Source organism: Primulina eburnea, chromosome 4 (assembly GCF_022965805.1).
Source record: "Primulina eburnea isolate SZY01 chromosome 4, ASM2296580v1, whole genome shotgun sequence".
Taxonomy (NCBI): Eukaryota; Viridiplantae; Streptophyta; class Magnoliopsida; order Lamiales; family Gesneriaceae; genus Primulina; species Primulina eburnea.
Window position 1 is genome coordinate 32017018 of NC_133104.1, and position 18630 is coordinate 32035647.

Genomic DNA, 18630 nt, shown 5'->3' on the forward strand with positions numbered 1-18630 from the left:
GGAGTTCTTATATTTTAATAAATCTCAAAATCAAATTTCTCTAAATTCTATTGTTTGTGATACTTTGGTTCACATCAATATTTCATAAAAAAAAAAGTTTTAATGAAGATGTTAACAAATAGTGAGAAATCCCGTACTTTTTTCTTTCATGAAGTTTTTTTCTTGTTGATTTTTTCTTAATAAGGTCATCTCCAACCCATAAAATCTATTTTGGTGTAATTTCTGCACCAAAATAGTGCAGTTTTTGCACTAAATATAACATTCATTTCCAACCCATTTACTTCAAATCTTACACTAAAAATATATTCCTAGAATATTGTTCTTGTTTACTAGTTATTATACTTAATATTTTGTATTTTAATTTTTATTATATTATGAATTATATTTTATATCAACACGATTTAATTTTACTCATCAATTATACAATATTATTATTTAAAAGATTTAATACATATTTATATTAATTAAAAAACATTAAAAAAAAAAAAAAAAGAAGGCCCAAATCTCCTGGCGCAGAGGTCCATCCTTCTTCAATAGACATCCAATCAGAAATATTTATTATTTTACTATTTTCTTCTGTTCAAATTTTTTGCTATTGAATTTTACTGCCAATAATATGATGAGACAAAACTTGAGTTTCCATTAATTTATGGACCAATGGTTTTATCAAATGGAGATTTTATGTCGAATCTCTTTTGTGTGAATTAATAATTTGTAACAAATGTATATATTTAATCCAATAATAAAATTAGAAGTAACTCCAAACCCGACCCGTTTATCCAAATCATATATGGCCCATCATCCACCCTTCTCTCTTGCTCGCTCGATCTCTCTTCTCTACTTTCAGTCTTTGTGGCTCTCTTTCTCTCTCTGTATCCACACCTATATCTCTTCATCGCTTCACCTCATTTCTCGATCCAATCATCTTCTGTAAGTATGGGAATCTCCTATCTAAATTCCTCAACCCGATCCCTAATTTTATGTTGGAGATGGAAAACTGAGACTTCAGTAGTTTCCGTTGGGTTTTTTCTTGATTTGATTATTGGTTTAAGTAGGATTGCTGTTTTTAAGTGTCTGTTTCGAATTTGATTTCAATATTTTGAGTATTTCTGTGCTGGATTTATTTTTTTTATATAGCTCTCTTCTGGATATAACTGAAATTTTGCATCGGTCCAATTTTTGGTCTGTTTTTTTGGATTTTTGGGTGGAGTCGTTGGTGAAATGGATTTTGTGAAGGTGGATGCACTGCCCCTGATCGTGGGTGAAGATTCTTAGGTTTGACTTTGGATAGGGTTGGTGAAATTGAATTTTATTCTTAAGTTGAATTAGTGTTCTGGTTAATTTTTTAGCTTAAAAAATAAAATATTTTCTGGGATTTTAGTCTTGTTTATGTTTTGTCCATTTGTTTAGAGTGCTAGGTGTGGAAACACATTCAATTTAGCTGCTTTGATTGGTAAATTTTTCTGATTCTTGTGAAATATGTAAAATACTACTGTAATATTTGGGAATTATCTACTTAAACTTTACATTTGTTTTCAGGCAACCATGAGTGAAGGAGGAGAAAGGACGTGTCCCCTCTGTGCTGAGGAGATGGATTTAACTGATCAGCACTTAAAACCTTGCAAGTGCGGCTACGAGGTATATTCCTTCACGCGTAACAAAAGTGGAACAAAGAGATGAATTTTTTCCATCAATGGAATCAGTTTTAGAATGTTTGAAAACGATGTGCTTTATACTCTGGTCCAGAATACCAATTGTTTAAGTTTTTCTTGTGATTTTTACTTTTTATTTATTAATTATTAATGATTGAGTTTCACATTCTATAAAAATGATGCTTCAATCGAGCACGTGAACATATTAATCAAGTTCCCCGTGCAATAGAAGAATTAAGGAATTGAGGAGAGAGAGTGTGAGATGCTTTTGTTGTTTGATATGTTCTCTGGCAAGATTGCCGTCTATGTATGATATCTATATCTATATATATATATATATATATCATATGTTCTCTGGCAAGATTGCCGTCTATATATCACACACACACACACACACATATATATTCAATATTTTAAAATTCAGCCTAAACGGTTGCCTAGACACTAAAAACCGGCCGTCCGCAGCGAAAAGTACTAGTCGGCCAGCCTAGGCGGTACGGACACCTTGGCGCCGACTAATCTTCCACTGCGTCCTAGGCGCCGTTGATGAGCAGGGTTTTTAGGTTTTTTTGGGCTTTTTTTTTGAAAAGTTTTTTGTACTTTTAATTTAAAATTAGAAGCCTTAAAAAATGAAAGATAATTTGTTATATGCTCTGAAACAAAGTCTAACAAGATATGCGATTTGTCGGCTTTCCCTAACACACCAAACTTCATCTTCATCTACGATCTAGAGTGAGAGGATTTCATGAGGATGATTTCTGCATTTGAAGAAGAAGAGGAGGAACACAAAGATGATTTTGAGTTTGTGCCTGATGACGAAGAAGTTGAAAATTATGGAGAAGAAGTGAAGTACATTTGTGATATTCTATTAGTTGTGTAATTTGAACGCATTTTCAATTTGATGTTATTGCGTTTGATTTATAGTATGTGATTTAGATTGTTGATGCTGTGAAATCCGTCTAGCGGCATCTAGTCCCCTCCTAGGCGCTTTTCTGGTACCCGAGCTCAACTAGAGAATTTTAGAACCTTGTTTTTTTTGCTTGTTTCTTAGTTTCTTACAGCCTTGAACGTACCTTTTTTCATAAGTCTTGCATGTTTATTTGAGTAAGTTGCACTCAATCTTTGAAGAAGTGCAAGTGATCCTGTTGAGGGAGTGCCTGTAGCCTCTAAAAAAAGTGACCAGAGGTTGCAAACACTCCCTAAGCTCTTGGAGATCTATCCCACCGTAGAGGAACTCGTTTTAGAGGTTGCAAACACTCCCTAAGCTCTTGGAGATCTATCCTTGTAGCGCCCCTACCCGAGCCACTACCAAACGGACTAATAAACATGAAACATTAAACTTAATAACAAGAATTAAACAGCGGAAACCAAATACTTAATCATCTTACAACCCAAACGAAAACAAAACAATAACAGAAGTCTTAAACATTAATACAACCATAACGAAAACATAACTCTGAACGAGAAAACAATAAACAACATAAAACCTCCACTGGATCACCATTGAAAACCCAACTGCTCTAGCCACTGCCTCGGTCGTCCGAACTGTCCAACCTAAGACCTGCCCCGTGGAATGGGGTGCCCAAGATGAAAACAAGGACGTGAGCGACAATCGCCCAATACGAGAATGTACGAGTATACAAACTGATATAATGCATGCGAAATGCAATATGCTTGGATATCAAGGATGAAGTCAAGAATCTCATGTTCAGTCTAGAGGTGCCTGATTGTTTAGTCTCTGATCTGCCCTAGGCATGTTTTGGATCTCACACTTATTATCAAGACGTGGACCTACAATGTCCTGGTCATCAGAGCCAGCGGGTCCCATCGGACACTGTAGCTCTCGATGTCCCATCGTCCATAATACAGAATAGGGCTGAGCGGCACCAACAAACGAGGTATATCTCCAAAAATATCAGGCTCAATATGATATGTCATGCATAATATGCCAAAGCAGTAAAACATGTATCATGCAACAGATAAATATGCAGCATATAAATGTGTATACTACGCTTGGATATCTCAGTCGTGTACATCACGTACTTCACTAAAATAATCTGACAGAAAGCTCTGAACCTAGACAATATCAACATAATGAAATCATTATCAAACCAGATCAAACATGCTACAAGGTTCTCCCTAATGATCCTTAAATCACTATTTAAGGCTTTAGGATTATACCTACGTCCGTCATCAGCCCGCTGATGATGTCTCGATATCAGTTTCCTGACCTCTCTTCGAGCCGACACTAACTCCGAAACTTCCCGACACCAAAGTGCCCTAGAAATTGGCTAGAAAACCTAAGATATAACTAGAACTCTCTCTGAAGAATGCGGTGTAGGAAATAAAAGAATCAGCTTCCATTTATAGGCTGCATCCGGATTATTTCATATGTCCGAATCAATCTTATCTGCCACGTGTCAGAATCTCATTTGTCTAGTTGGATTTCTCGAGATAATGAAATCTGAAGTAGATTGGGTTATCTCTTTTTAAATTCAACAGCTTGATCCCGAATTATCAATTTCTTAATAATATTTAATTAACAACTCATTAATTATCTCTTAATTAATACTTCGTTCAAAACAAGGATTCGGGTCATTACAATCCTACCGTAGAGGAACTCGTTTTAAAGTTATGAGTTGTCCATTTGATATTCTAAACTGTTATAATTAAAAATAAATTTGATTGTACTAATGTTCTTGAGCTGTACAAGGTAGATATATCTCATTTTGCATTCACATTTGTGGCTATCTCTAATACTAAAAGTTTTATTTTGTCATGACCTTGCTCTTGAAGACCACCACATTTTTGCTATTGTTTGGTATTTGTGGTTGGCTGTTTTTTCAACACATGATTGTGGCATGCACTACATCACTAGATGTCATGGTGTGGCACCTTTCTTGAAATTATTGCACTGAAGGGTGACCGAAATCATTTTACTTTGAGAATAGGCAGAGTTATTATCAGCTGTGTGGGTATGATAGCTCTGAATGCATGTTTTACACTACTTACAGTCTCTGCACAATGGTTGTCTTTTCAGTTAAGAAAAATGTGCTTTAAAATGCAGTTAAACAGTTTAAGGCAAGAATATAGGAAAAATTTGTAGATGGAATTTTTTGTAGTTCTAATAATGCTATAGCTATTAAAGTGACTGCTGCTAAAGCTAGTGTTTCAGAAACCTGTAATGTGGAAATTTGAAAAGTAGTTGCTATTTCTTGTCCGCTTTCTCTAGTGGGTGTTCAATTTCACGTTCTCAATTTTGCTTTCAAACCTTTTTTTATTTAATGCGACTTTTGGGAGAAAAATCATGGTTTCTCATTTGGTTCTATGAATGATTTCTATGTTTCAGATATGTGTTTGGTGCTGGCATCACATAATAGATATGGCTGAGAAAGATGAGACAGAAGGACGCTGTCCAGCATGTCGTACTCCTTATAACAAGGAAAAAATTGTTGGAATGACGGCAAATTGTGAAAAGTAATTGAGTTGATGCTCGTGATGATACCTTTCACGTGTCTAAATTTAAGTTATGTCGATCTATGTTAATTTTATATTTTTTATGGTTATTACAGGCTAGTTTCAGAGATGAGCGTAGAGAAAAAGCTGAAGTCACATAAGGGGAAGTGCAAAACCTCCGAGGGAAGGAAGCAACTGGGTAGTGTACGAGTTATCCAAAGGAATCTCGTCTATGTGGTCGGGTTGCCACTTAATTTTGCAGATGAGGATGTTAGTATTTTCTTTGTCTTATTTTACGTTGCGAGTCTTCTCTCGGTTTTATTTTCTGTTGTTTCTCTGTCGGTATTATTGTTAATATTGATATTCATTATGGCAGCTTCTTCAGCGGAGGGAATATTTTGGCCAGTATGGAAAGGTGCTGAAGGTTTCTATATCGCGAACCGCCACTGGTGCCATACAACATTTTGCAAATAGTACATGCAGTGTGTATGTTCCAAATAACCACTCTAAACCCTAAATTGTAGTTTGTTTGTTTTAGAATTTTTAAAAATATTTTGGGATTTTGTGCTATTTAATGTTCAGAGCAGCTTTTTTCTGTATGTTTGAAGGATGTGGGACGACGTTGGCTGTGGTACTGTTGCTCTCAAGTTCGGGTGGAAATTATATCATGTTTATTTTATTTAAAAGATTCGTATATACTTCTGCTAGAAAGGAAGCCAATTATCTTAGTTTGAACTTAATTAAAATTCCATTGTTTATATGTTTGGAAGCACTGGCTTCGTATGGTGTCAGGTCTCTTAGTATATTTGGTTACAGTAAGAAACCATATTGTTCTCTCATTTCTGTTTCTTGTTATTAACACGTTTTGCCTTTTTTCCTGGCCTAGATATATAACATACTCAAAGGAGGAAGAAGCCATTCGCTGTATCCAGTCAGTAAATGGTTTTATTTTGGATGGTAGACCTCTGAAGTAAGTGTTATTCTTTAATTGTGTATTTTTATTGCTTTGTGTCATCCTTTAGTTTTTTGAAAGCCATTACTGCAGGGCATGCTTTGGAACCACAAAATATTGTCATGCGTGGCTGAGGAATATGGTAAACATGTTTACCTTTCAAGTCAAAAATAGGAAAACATTTCACTTAGGTTTCTGAATTGTCCTTTGAAGATATTTTCAGAATATGCGCATATTGGTGAATCTACCAGTTTTGCTAATGAAAAATTGTACCATTTGGTCCAGCCCTGCAGCAATCCTGATTGTTTATATTTGCATGAAATTGGTTCGCAAGAGGATAGCTTTACTAAAGATGAAGTAATATCAGCTGACACGAGGTATTTCCATGTCAGATGCTCTGTTCCTCTTTCTTTTCCGTTTCATATTTATTTGACCCATTTGTTACTGTTTTTGCATCTTGTGCACGTGTGTGAATCTGTTACGCGACGTTCATGTGAATTAAAAGTCTCTGTCCTTAAACAGAGACATTTAGAACAATTTCATATTTTGATACTTTTTTTACACATTCCAGTGGCTGCCATGTCAGTTTAATGATTCGTGCGAAAATAGTGATGATGTGGTGTGCTCCCAGATCTATGTGCATATTACAGTCTTTGGCTCTGATCTATCTGTGAAGATTAAACATTGAAGTAAATATTTGTATTGCAGAGAACCAATTCAAGTGATTGTTAAAATTTATTCTGCAAGGTGAAATGTTTGATCTGTCAAGTAGCTGACATTTGTTTCAAAATAATTTCTTAACTCAATTCTTAGTTGTCATTTCGATTTGGAGATATGCTTGTGAATTTCTGAAAATGAGTTTGTGTAGCACAAGATTGCATTTTTGAACGTTGTATTTCTCATTGAGGCTTGATGCCGATTTTGGAAATTATTTTTGGGTTATGTTTTACAAGTTTTTAACTTGGCATCAAGTCTCTGCTAATTTTTCTTGTACATCAAGGTTGATTCTTACAATATGATTATTCTCTATTTCTTTCGTGTAATATATCCTTTTCTTTTTCCTATTTTCTTATGATCTTCTGTGAGTTTCATCGTTACTGCTATTGTAGTTAAATTAACTTAACACCATGATTTTAAAGGAGTAGAGTTCAACAAATTACTGGTGCCACAAACAGTATGCAACGTCGTTCAGGAAATGTGTTACCACCACCGGCAGATGAGAACTTCAATAACAGCCCTATCCTTTCAGGGAAGCTTATCAATGGAACTGCTACAAGTACAAATGTAAGAACTTATTTTCTTAACAAAAGTACTTGCTTTCCAGCTAATGGTGCTTACCAGCTCTGTTTATGGTATTACAACTTTTATTTATTTTATTTTGTCTGAGGGAATATCTCATGGGTCTGCTGCATTCAGCCCATGCAGACAAAATCGCTGGTTTTTAGAGATATTGGCTAGTACTGTCTGTCAAGTAATTGACCTTATTATTTGACCTGTTTAGTCGATGATTTTGATGATCGATAATGGTTGTTCCTGCTGCAATCATGACCTGAAATATATTATTTAAAGAATGTCTATACTATATTTCCAACTGATTTATTTGTGGTCACCCTGGTCAGCAAAATTCAGCTAGTGGTGCTGTAGTATCTCCGCCAAATAGTAGCTCAGGTAGATCTGCTGCTCTTCCAGCTGGAGCATCGTGGTATGTTGTCATACTTTGGCTAGGCTATAGTTTCTTCATCTAATTTTTTCTGTCTCTCAGCATTCTGTTGTGTTTCCAGGGGAACTCGTTCTTTCAATAATCAGTCATTGCCCATAATTACACTCTGTTCCAGTGGGCCACTTAAACCTGATACTTGTAATGGTCTGGTGGCATCTTCTGCTGAAGTTGCAAGCATGATTAAGGTTTCTTCACTGCATACCGATACTGTGAAAAAGTTGGTTCCTATAGAAGAAAACACCGTATCTCTAGATAAAACTAAGCTGGAAAATTTAGCATCTGCTAAAAAAGAATCAAAACCTGATAGCATTGCAGTGCTTAAGTTAAATCAGCATCTGCATGGCGTCGATACAACCATGTCATCCAGTAATCAAACGAAGATGGTTGATTCTTCCCTAAAGTCTTGTGGCCCTGATTTTGACAACAATTCTATGGATGCCACTGATGAAAATATTGAGAACATATGCTCTGATTTTTTGTCAATTGGCGTCCATAACTATCCTGAGCAAATTAAAGAAGTGGTGACTTCTGAGGCACCTGGAAGATCTGCAAATATGACTAATGCCATCTGTGTCACAGATGGCCTGTCTGAGTTTGGTTTGGGGATTCCCACTCAAGCTAGACAAGTCAACTTGTGTGAGACGGAAGATGACTACTTGTCTTTTGATAACCAAAGACTCAAGGATCCTGAGGTTACTGCCAGCATAAATCATCTACCAGATATTTTCAATTTGTTTCATATGCCAAAGCTTTCTACTGTTCCTTCTGTGTTAAATTCTGGTGATGGTTCTAACGGTGTTGATTTATGCGGGCAAGTTGTAGATAGGAATGATAACTTGATAGTTTCTGCTTCTAATTTTCCTTCAAAGTCGTCTGGTGGGCATCCTTATAGCAGGCTCAACAGTCTCGATGCTAATGATGTTGAATATTCTAATTTATTTCCGAGCAAGGATAAAAGGTTACTGCTAAGGAGATATGAAGGTGAAGTGGCCATGGGTTCTGGTAATATGGGGGAGAACAGCATTATATCTAATATTTTGTCCATGGATTTTGATTCATTGGATGAATCTTTAACATCACCTCAAAACCTTGCCAAATTGTTAGGTGAAACTGATAAATCACAAGGGTCTTTTGGAGTATCAAGTTCATGGAAAATACAGAACAGCAACCAATCAAGGTTTTCATTTGCTAGAGAGGACACGAACCAAGCAACCCATTTTGGAACGTCTAGTGATTTTTTGGAAAAAGATTTCAAGCAGCGCCATTTTGGCAATGACGTCCCTTACAGCAACAGCATGCATCTTGATAATAATAAGTTTGCTGCTCGCAATAATTTTCCTTTTTTAGGCGGCACCGAATCTGATGTTTTTGCCAACAATCAATCTCATATCTCCAATTATAAGCTTTCTGGTAGGTTCTCACTTATTCTTGTTCCCCTGTTCATTAATAAGTTTACTTGGCTTTTATTTTAAGTGCACTTTTTGTGTCATGAAATTTCACTTAACAACTGAGAACGTGTAGTTCACATTTGATCGTCATCTAATTAAGCAAGTACTAAGACAACGAGGCAAGTTGTTGTGATAAAGATGGATAGAGAAGTGTATACACGGTTTCACATTGACGAGTTTAGATGCTTACTGAATTTTCCGTATTCTCACAGGTTACTTGAAGAACCTGATTTGTAATGTTGAGTGAACTAAGATGAATGATTGGATGACTATTTATCTCATTTTCAGTTCTTTCGCTGTCTCATCCAGTTCCTTCTTTTCCAATTCTTCGAACAGTTTCAAGATCTCAGATATCTGCCCCTCCAGGATTTTCAGCTGCTAATAGAACGCCACCTCCAGGTTTCTCATCATATGAAAGGGCAGATCAGATTTTGGGCGCATTATCAGGTGAGTTTTTTAGGCTGAGCATATTTACAGATTGTTTTTTTGTTCACAACTTACCTTTTTTTGTTTATTATTTGTTCTAAATCGTGCAGGAAATCATATACTCGATACCTCCTCTTTTTCAAGAAATCAGTGGCAGACACCTCCAAGTAGCAATACTTTTAGTAACTGTGATATTGAATTCATGGATCCTGCAATTTTGGAAGTTCGCCATGGCACACTTCCAGGTGGCATCAACAGTCCAGTCCTAGACGTAAGGTCCAGTTATTCTCCACAATTGAATACATTCGAGGAGGCAAGGCTCCAATCATTTTTGCAAAGATCTCTTCCTCCACACACAAACCAGAGAATTAACGAACTTGGGAATGGTTTTTCCTCCATCGCTGATGCTTATGGAGTTCGATCAAGGGTTATGGAGCAAACCCTGTCCAACAATTTCTCTCCATTTTCCCAGTTTACGTATCCTCAGCCTAGAAATGCAATAGCTTCTAATGGCCAATGGAATGGGTGGAATGAGGGCCCTGGTGCTAATAATTTGGGTATGGCAGAACTTCTCAGAAACGAGAGATTGGGATTTAATAAGTTATATGGTGGTTATGAAGATTCAAAGATCCGCATGCCCAGTTCTGGAAATATGTACAATGGGAATTATGGGATTTAAGCGTCTTATTTTTTACTTGGCTGTTGACCATATGGGTGATGAAATAGGATTATCGTGTGACTTAGATGAATTTATGTGAAGTATTAAATGCAAATGACCCATTAATTAGCTCTCGTGTCCTCTCTCATAAAGGCACCGGAAAGTTCCAAGAATGTTACCATTCAAGGAGATGAGATCGGTGATTAGTCTTATACTGGGCAACTTTCAGGTTGGTGAAAGATCAAACCTTCCCATACAATGTCTGGAAACCAACAGGTAATTTTTGACATGTTTATTCTTACTATGCCCGACTTTTAAATTGTAATTTTAGTTAGTGATCCTCTGCTTGCATTTGTATGATTCGTAGGCAACGAATGGTGTATCTTACCTCTCAGTGCTAAATTAATAAATATATGTTCTTTTTTAAGAGTGGAGAGATCATTTTTTAGCAAAATTTGATCAAGTTAAATCTTTGCCAACTAATATTATTTTCACTCGACTTTTTGACTCGTGTTTAAGTTTTACCGATGCTTTCTTTTTCCTCTTCGTTTTTAAATATCGATCAACTTTGTACCTTACCCATTTCATTTATAACAAAGATCATATTAAAATCTTCCAACTCAGTAATAAGGAGATTTCATTCTTAGTTTTACGACTAAATTGCAGGTGAAAGGAGCTAAGAGGCTCAAAGTGAGGGGCTGCAACCAAATGCTATACATCGCGATCCTTAAGTTTTTGAGCGTTTGTTTCCATTGGACTGAAGTATCAGATCTGTTATTTCAGATAAGGTGATTGCTTTTACTAATATATGCTTATATATAAGCAGAAGGCTGTTGATGTTTCACATACATAACTTTTTCGTGTACAAAGTTATGAAGTCAGGAGAGTTGCAAGCGATGTACTATTTGTCTCAGAAGTGTTCTTATAATTTAAAAGTTCAGACCTTTGTTTGTACAAAAAACTTACCATTTGGTCGTCTGTCTTCGTCCTGTAGTTGTCTTTTTTTGTAGATGTAATTTTTACCGTTTCTAAGCATATGAAATCGTCTCGTTCATCTTCAGATTTTTCTTCGATATTATGTTTGTTAATGCGCAGAGAATATTTTGGTAAGGATATGTCTACACAGAGGATGTCCATCTCTAGTAGCACACAATAACAAGCCAATTGGCTCTCACGTGCATTTGTTTTTACCCATTGATTGTTAAAAGCGAATTTCCCAAACGAAGTTTTCTCATTTAACATACTAGATTGGACTTGTGGCCAAAATTGTTGCGCTTGTAGAATAATAATTTTTTTTGTCATGTAACTGCAAATGAAAAAGTACAAGTGAAACGATTTGCATTTCAGTTTTGGTTGTTGATAGTGAATATATTTCATTTCTGGAACTTCTTCTGATCCAAATTCTGTGTATCCACCTGTTCCGGTCGTTGAAAATAAATTTTGAAAATTTTAAATTAAGGAATACAACAAAAGTAACTAATTATTCTGCTGACGGAGAGTAGAAAGTTCAACCCATGCAAGATACAAGAAAAAGACTTCTTCATAGCACCCGTGTGCCTGTTTCTATACCAAGGTTTAATGGGGCTCTCGTCGTTCATCGACAAAATTGATGTTGTTTGACTGGTCTGACATTCGACGCATTTAGGTTGCGATCATATGTTTACACACAAGTCAAGTTTTTTTCAGTTCAAATCAGACTCGTTAAATATAACGAGCTACAAATGAACATAAGTTATTCGCGAGCTTAGTAATTTCAAAACGAACCGAACTCGAGTTTCATGATAAAACTTCAAATCGAGTTAGAGTATATATATATATATTGTTACGGGATATAGGGTATTCTTGGGCGTTAGCTATGTTTTCATTTTTTTTTTATTTTTTTAAGCGCCCAGTTTCTTTTATTAATTTTTTTTAAAAAAAATAAATAACAAAATCTATAGAACATGGCCATTATCCACACCCAAATATTTAGAACACACCTCACGCTCAGAATAGTGAATTGAGCTCGAAATTGGAGATCTCGGCCGTGCTCTTTCCGGTCATCTTCGGAAGAAGATTCTTAAATCAGAAGATGTATGTTATATGATTATAAAATTCCAAGAAAATTTTTTGTTTCTAGATTTCTAGATTTACTTCCAGCTTGTATGGTTAAAAGAAATATTTATGAATTTAACCTTCGCGTGTATTCTAACAAGAAAATAGGGCAGAGCAAATAGTTTCGAATATGCATATAGTTACGTCTCTGCTAGCAAGCTGTGAGCTATATGTACTGAATTTAATCAGGAAAAATGAAAATGGAAAATAAATAACTGTTTCATAAGTAAAATAAAATTAAAAGAATTGCAGGAATAAGATTTTTGTAATATTCTTTTGAAAGGGTTGGTATGTCTACTGCAAGGGGCTACTCGATTCAATTTTTCGTTTGTGCCTCTGTGCAATAAGTAGTATGTGTAGCAATTTTAATTTTGTTATTTTATATTTATAGAATGGAAGAAAACAGCGGCGATGAACTGTCATGCATTCCCCAAGTTGGAGACAATCAAAAGCCAAAAATAGTGATGAAATTCGAATCTTTAGAGGAGGCGTTTTAGTTCTATAACAAATATGCACGAGAATCTGGTTTTAGTGCAAGAATGAGCAATAGCAAAAAACGTAAGAAAACAAATGAAGTTATTTGGAAAAAAATTGTATGCTTTAAAGAAGGACATACAGATGCAATCAGATAGAGTAAACAAGCAAAAAGTGATGAACCAATAAAGGAAAGAGCTCGTGGTGAGATTAGAACTGGATGTAAGTCAAAGATTTCAGTTGTGACGGAACAAACTAATCTTGGTTGGGTTGTTAGTACCTTCATGGAAAGTCATAATCATCCACTATCAACTCCTTCGAAGGTGCATTTGTTACGCTCACATCGTAATGTTTCTGCATCAAAGAAAGCACTGAGTCAACAGTTTGCAGAAGTGAATGTACCTACTTGTCAAAACAAATGCGATTGTTTGAAATAGAGTCTGGAGGGCCTGAAAATGTAGGTTGCACAGAAAGATATATAAGAAACTATGAGAAAACGCTTAGAGATGAGTACAAGGGTATCGATGCCGATACATTGATTGATTTCTTTCTGACTGAGAAAGACAAGAGTTCAACTTTATTTTTTGATTACGAGACTGATTCAGACAATAGATTTATTCAGTGTTTTTGGGCGGATCCTATATCAAGTAGGGCATACACTGCATTGGGTGATGTAGTGGTGTTTGATACAACTTATAACACCAACAAATATGGGATGATTTTCGTAACATTTGTAAGAGTTAATCATCATCATCAGGCCATTGTTTTTGGTTGTGGATTTTTGAGTAATGAGAAAGCTGATTCTTTTGTTTGGTTTCCTAATAAGTTCTAGAAGCCATGCCTAAAGGTGCACCAAACTTAATCATAACTGACCAGGATCCTGCTATGACGAAAGCCATAGCTGAATTTTTCCCTAAAACAATACATCGATATTTTTTGTGGCACATTCTAAACAAATTCCCAGATAAATTGAACCCGGTGACTTTTCGTGACCACTATCAAAGCATAAAAAATGTCATTGTACATTCTACGACATCTATTGAATTTGAGAGATCATGGGAAGAGGTTATGAATTGTGCTAACTTGGTAGAAAATGATTGGTTGTCATTTATGTATGAGTTACGACATAAGTGGGTGCCGGCTTATTTCAACCATGTATTTTCTGCAGGAATGTCAAGTAGTCAGAGATCTGAAAGTTCACATGCATTTTTCAAAAGGTACGTCTGTAGCAAGAACTCATTGATGGATTTTATAATTCGTTTCAATAAGGCACTTCGACACCAAAGACATAGTGAGTTAGTTTCTTATCGTACTGATATGAACGAGCGACCAAAGCTAAATCGAACTGGCCAATGTAATTTCAAATGGTGAATGTATACACGAAAAACAAATGGTTGGAGTTTCAAAATGAAATTAGTCTAAGTCATGGTTATTATGTGCAAAAAGCATCTATCAGAATTGAGTTTGGGGTTTACAATATCATTAATTTTCAAGGTTCTTTTTCTGCCAAACCTAGGCTGCTTACGCATGATATACAAAGAGACTATATATCATGTAGTTGCATGAAATTTCAATTTGAGGGTATTCCGTGTAGGAATATGTTAGCATTTTTCGTATCAACCAAGTGTTCCACTTACCTGATAAGTAGATACTCAAATGGTGGACAAAAGATGCAAAGATTGGCGTACTATATACTATGGCTGAGCAAAATGTGGTCGACGATCCTGAAAGGTGTTTGATGTCTAGACATATGAGGTTATCTTGTAAAGCTTCAGCTTTAATTGATGTTACATCTTTCACTGATGAGGGGACAAACTTCTTGGCTGAACAGTTTGATTCTATTGATAGCAAAATAAAGGAGATGGATATTAATAGAAAATTAAGCCGTGGAAGTAAAAGTAGGAGAACCATGGATGGAGCCATTGGTATCATTGATCCTTCATAAATAAGAACAAAAGGACGTGGGAAGAGACTAAAATCATCGAAGGAGAAGTCAACATCAAGGGACAGACAGTGTCGTGGATGAGGGCGTCGAGGTGTGTCACATGACAAACACAACTGTCCAAATTTGCAAGACGAGTATGTATTGATTAATTTTTAAAAAAGTAAATAATTTCTTTAATATTAGTACGGATGACAAAGTTCGTTTATCAGGTCAACTGTAAATAATGATAACACAGATGAGAACTCAGATGAAGAAGATTTTGGATCAATAGATGGTAACTCAAATACATAAATTATTTTATGCATTTAAATTTTGTTTCATTGATAATATTTCACTAATCATCGTCTTCATATTTACAGGTTCTAACAACATGTGGACAACTGGAATGAGCTTCTATGATTGAAATTAATCTGTCTGTATTTATGTTTCTGCTGCTGGTGCTTGTATGGTGCTAAATTTTGATAAGATATTGCTATGCTAAAATGGTTTGTGCTATATTAAAGTTAAACTTTAATTACATATTTTGTTGGAAAAACACCGTGAAATTGTGTCATACTTTGAATAATAAGATAGTGCTCTGCTGATTTCTAATGCAATTGCTGCTGCAGGAATGGGGTTGATCGAGCTGAGGAATGTTGTGCTACTGAATTGCTAGAATGTTGTGCTCTGCTGATTTCTGATAAATAACATTGCTAAAATGTTGTGCTACTGAAATTTTTTAACTATTGCTCTGTAAACTTTTGTGTTTGCCGCATTTGATGACTGCTCGCTGGTTGTATTTGTTAATCTCCAGAATATCATTTTAACTTCAATTGCAAGCTACTGTAAAGAGTAGCACGCTATTCTTGTACGTGTTAACCTCCAGAATATCATTTTACCATTTTGCCGATTGAGTAAATGAGTTAGGTTAGTATGAGTTTCTGTTTTTGTAATGTGTGAATGAGAAAGCATCACACAGTTTGCTTATTGACCGAAAATAAAAGGGCAGCGTTGAGAAAAGAACTTTCATTTTGCTTCAGCTTTAAACACTCTCATTTACTCCTAAAAGGGCAGTATTTTTTTGATTCCACAATTCACAACAAAGGTAGAAAATCCCTTTTTTGCTGCAGCTCCACTAAGAAATACAGACTTATTGTGTTTGCTGTAGCTCAACTAAGAAATACAGACTATAATAGCAACTGCACAATAGTACATTACATGTGTATGCCCTTTGGAAGATGGAGCATCTTTGCTCGGACATGAACTTATGTAAAAAAAAAAAAACATTTCAAAGTACACAAATGCCACAATTCACAAACATTTCGCAAAATCATTCTTAAATATAAACATCACATACCAACATGTCTTTGGTCTTACCCATTTATCCTATGCTGCTTACTGCTGCTATAAGTACGTAGAAAATGTTCTAAAACATGATAATGTAATTTCCAATTCAACAAAGGAAACAACTTCCAACAACATATTTAATCATGGTCACTAATTTGTAATCGATTCCAAATTCTCTACAATCGCTTCCAAATTCTTCTTTATCTCATCCAAGTTTTGTTCTATCCCTTGCAACTTCTTTATTTGTTCAGTCTGTGAAACTTTTAACCTTGTATTTGAACTTGCTGAACTTGAACTTTCATTTACACTAGAGTTGGAAGAAGTGCCTGCAGCTTGTTTCACCATAAATGCGTCATAAGTTCTTTTTGCCTCCTCTCTATTTTTGAAAGACTGGTGGACATCACCCTTATGTCCGGTAACTTTAGAAGATGCTTCTCTCCACGTATCATAAATACCTGGTTCACGTCCAACAAAGACAACATATGTTTTCCCCTAAAATTTACAAAAATTCACAAATTTTTTCAACACGCAGACACAAAATATTATAACTACAAACAATTAAAAATTTAAAACTCATCATTTTAAAACTCAGCAAAACAAGTATAGCACTGATTCTGGCCCTGTGCATAGCAAATTGAGTTGGAACTAGAACATGTATAATATTTCAATCCAAGCATGTAATCACACATAAAAAGGAATTGCATGAGACAAAAGAATTCTTACTATTCAATTTTTACCTTCAAAATCCGAAATTCCCAAAATCTTCGGATGAAGAAATTTCCAGCTACCAATATTTACCTTCTGATTTTAGAATCTTGGAATTTGTTCACCGAAAAAAGCACGGCTGAGAAGCGTACTCTTCTGATTTAAGAATCGTCTTCCGAAGATGACCGGAAAGAGCCCGACCGAGATCTCCAATTTCGCGCTCAATTCACTTTTCTGAGCGTGAGGTGTGTTCTGAATTTTTGGGCGTGGATAATGGCTCTGTTATATATATATATATATATATATATATATATATATATATATATATATATATATATATATATATATATATATATATATATATATATTTATCTGTGAGACGGGTCAACCCTATGGATATTGATAATAAAAGTAATACTCTTAGCATAAAAAGTAATACTTTTTCATGGATGATCCAAGTAAGTGATCCATCTTACAAAATACGACCCGCGAGACAGTCTCACAAGAGACCTACTCAATTAAAAATGTAATGATATTCAAATTTTATTATAGGAATTGTAAAGTAATCTATGTAAAAAACATGTTAATACAATAAGAAATGAAAGCCCATAATTTCCGAGCCCATATATTTGCAAAGTAAGGCCCAACCAGATTCGAAACCCTAAATACTTAAAGATGCAGTGCCCTCATCTTCGATTCATTTGTCAGATATCACAAGAATTAGCGGTGAAAATGCATATTTTCGTTAAAACCCTAACGGGGAAGACGATAACCCTCGAGGTTGAATCCTCTGACACCATCGACAATGTGAAGGCCAAGATCCAGGACAAGGAGGGAATCTCCCCGGACCAGCAGCGCCTCATCTTCGCTGGGAATCAGCTCGAGACGGCCGCACCCTCTCTGACTACAACATCTAGAAGGAGTCCACGCTCCACCTTGTCCTCCGCCTTCAAGGTGGTGCCAAGAAGCGCAAGAAGAAGACCTAAACCAAGCCCAAGAAAATCAAGTACAAGAAGAAGAAGGTTAAGCTCGCCATGCTCCAGTTCTACAAAGTGGATGATTCGGGAAAGGTGCAGAGACTCAAGAAGTCACTCTAACGCCGAGTGTGGTGCGGGTACTTTTATGGCCAACCACTTTGATAGGCATTACTGTGGTAACTGTGGGCTCACCTATGTCTACAATAAGGCTAGCGGTGATTGATGAATCAGCAAAGGCGATGACTTTGTTATCTCAGTATATGGGTATTATTTTTATAGATTTATGTGTTGAGACTTTGGATATTTTACTTTGAATGCTGTTGGATTTTGTTATGAAGTTTTGCCAGATTTATTTCGTGGGTTTTGAATTGCTTGCTATTGGATGTGAATTTATTAATGAAATTTGAGGCAAAACTAACTCTTTGCTGAATTTGTGAATCTGAGATTGCCTTGTATATTGATAACGAGAGTTGTATCCCGTTTCTTCAGAAACTGTGGTGAGTATGTAGTATTGATATTTTCATTCTTAGCATATGGGCATATACGCGTTGGTTGTGGATCATCCTAAGACAAAACATCGGTCGCCTGCTACCTCAATGGTCTCTTTATCTTCTTCATATAATATAAGATTTTTTTATCTTTTAAATCTATTTCTGGTTGTGGGACATTCTTTATATGGGTAAACGGAGACTCTGATAACGTCGTAACGTTTTTTCATTCATGTCTACCATTGCTTCCAATATCTTGCTTCACGGCGTATATTCTTTCTTCTTTACACTACTATCAGGTCTTACGTA

At 35.6% G+C, this 18630-nt stretch overlaps 2 protein-coding genes and 1 pseudogene across 2 annotated transcripts; all 3 read left to right on the forward strand.

Moving 5' to 3' along the window:
• Nucleotides 1-778: 778 nt before the first annotated feature.
• On the forward strand, nt 779-11383 carry LOC140830959 (uncharacterized). The gene is given in 15 exon segments (XM_073194557.1): nt 779-930; nt 1540-1638; nt 5002-5129; nt 5225-5378; nt 5485-5594; nt 5995-6078; nt 6154-6202; nt 6346-6437; nt 7200-7344; nt 7680-7762; nt 7842-9190; nt 9538-9675; nt 9765-10330; nt 10332-10588; nt 10979-11383. Coding segments are annotated over 13 exon segments (3072 nt in total). The 5' UTR covers nt 779-930; nt 1540-1545; the 3' UTR covers nt 10413-10588; nt 10979-11383.
• A 1915-nt stretch (nt 11384-13298) lies between these two features.
• Nucleotides 13299-13712, forward strand: LOC140830201 (protein FAR1-RELATED SEQUENCE 5-like). Its single transcript, XM_073193485.1, has one exon. It carries the CDS (start codon nt 13299-13301, stop codon nt 13710-13712), a length of 414 nt encoding a protein of 137 aa, XP_073049586.1.
• Nucleotides 13713-17516: 3804 nt separating this feature from the next.
• Nucleotides 17517-18255, forward strand: LOC140829821 (ubiquitin-ribosomal protein eS31 fusion protein-like; annotated as a pseudogene).
• Nucleotides 18256-18630: the final 375 nt, after the last annotated feature.

Excerpts from the sequence above, each read along its gene's own strand:
- LOC140830201 (XM_073193485.1), top strand. The coding sequence starts at position 13,299 with ATGCGATTGTTTGAAATAGAGTCTGGAGGGCCTGAAAATGTAGGTTGC.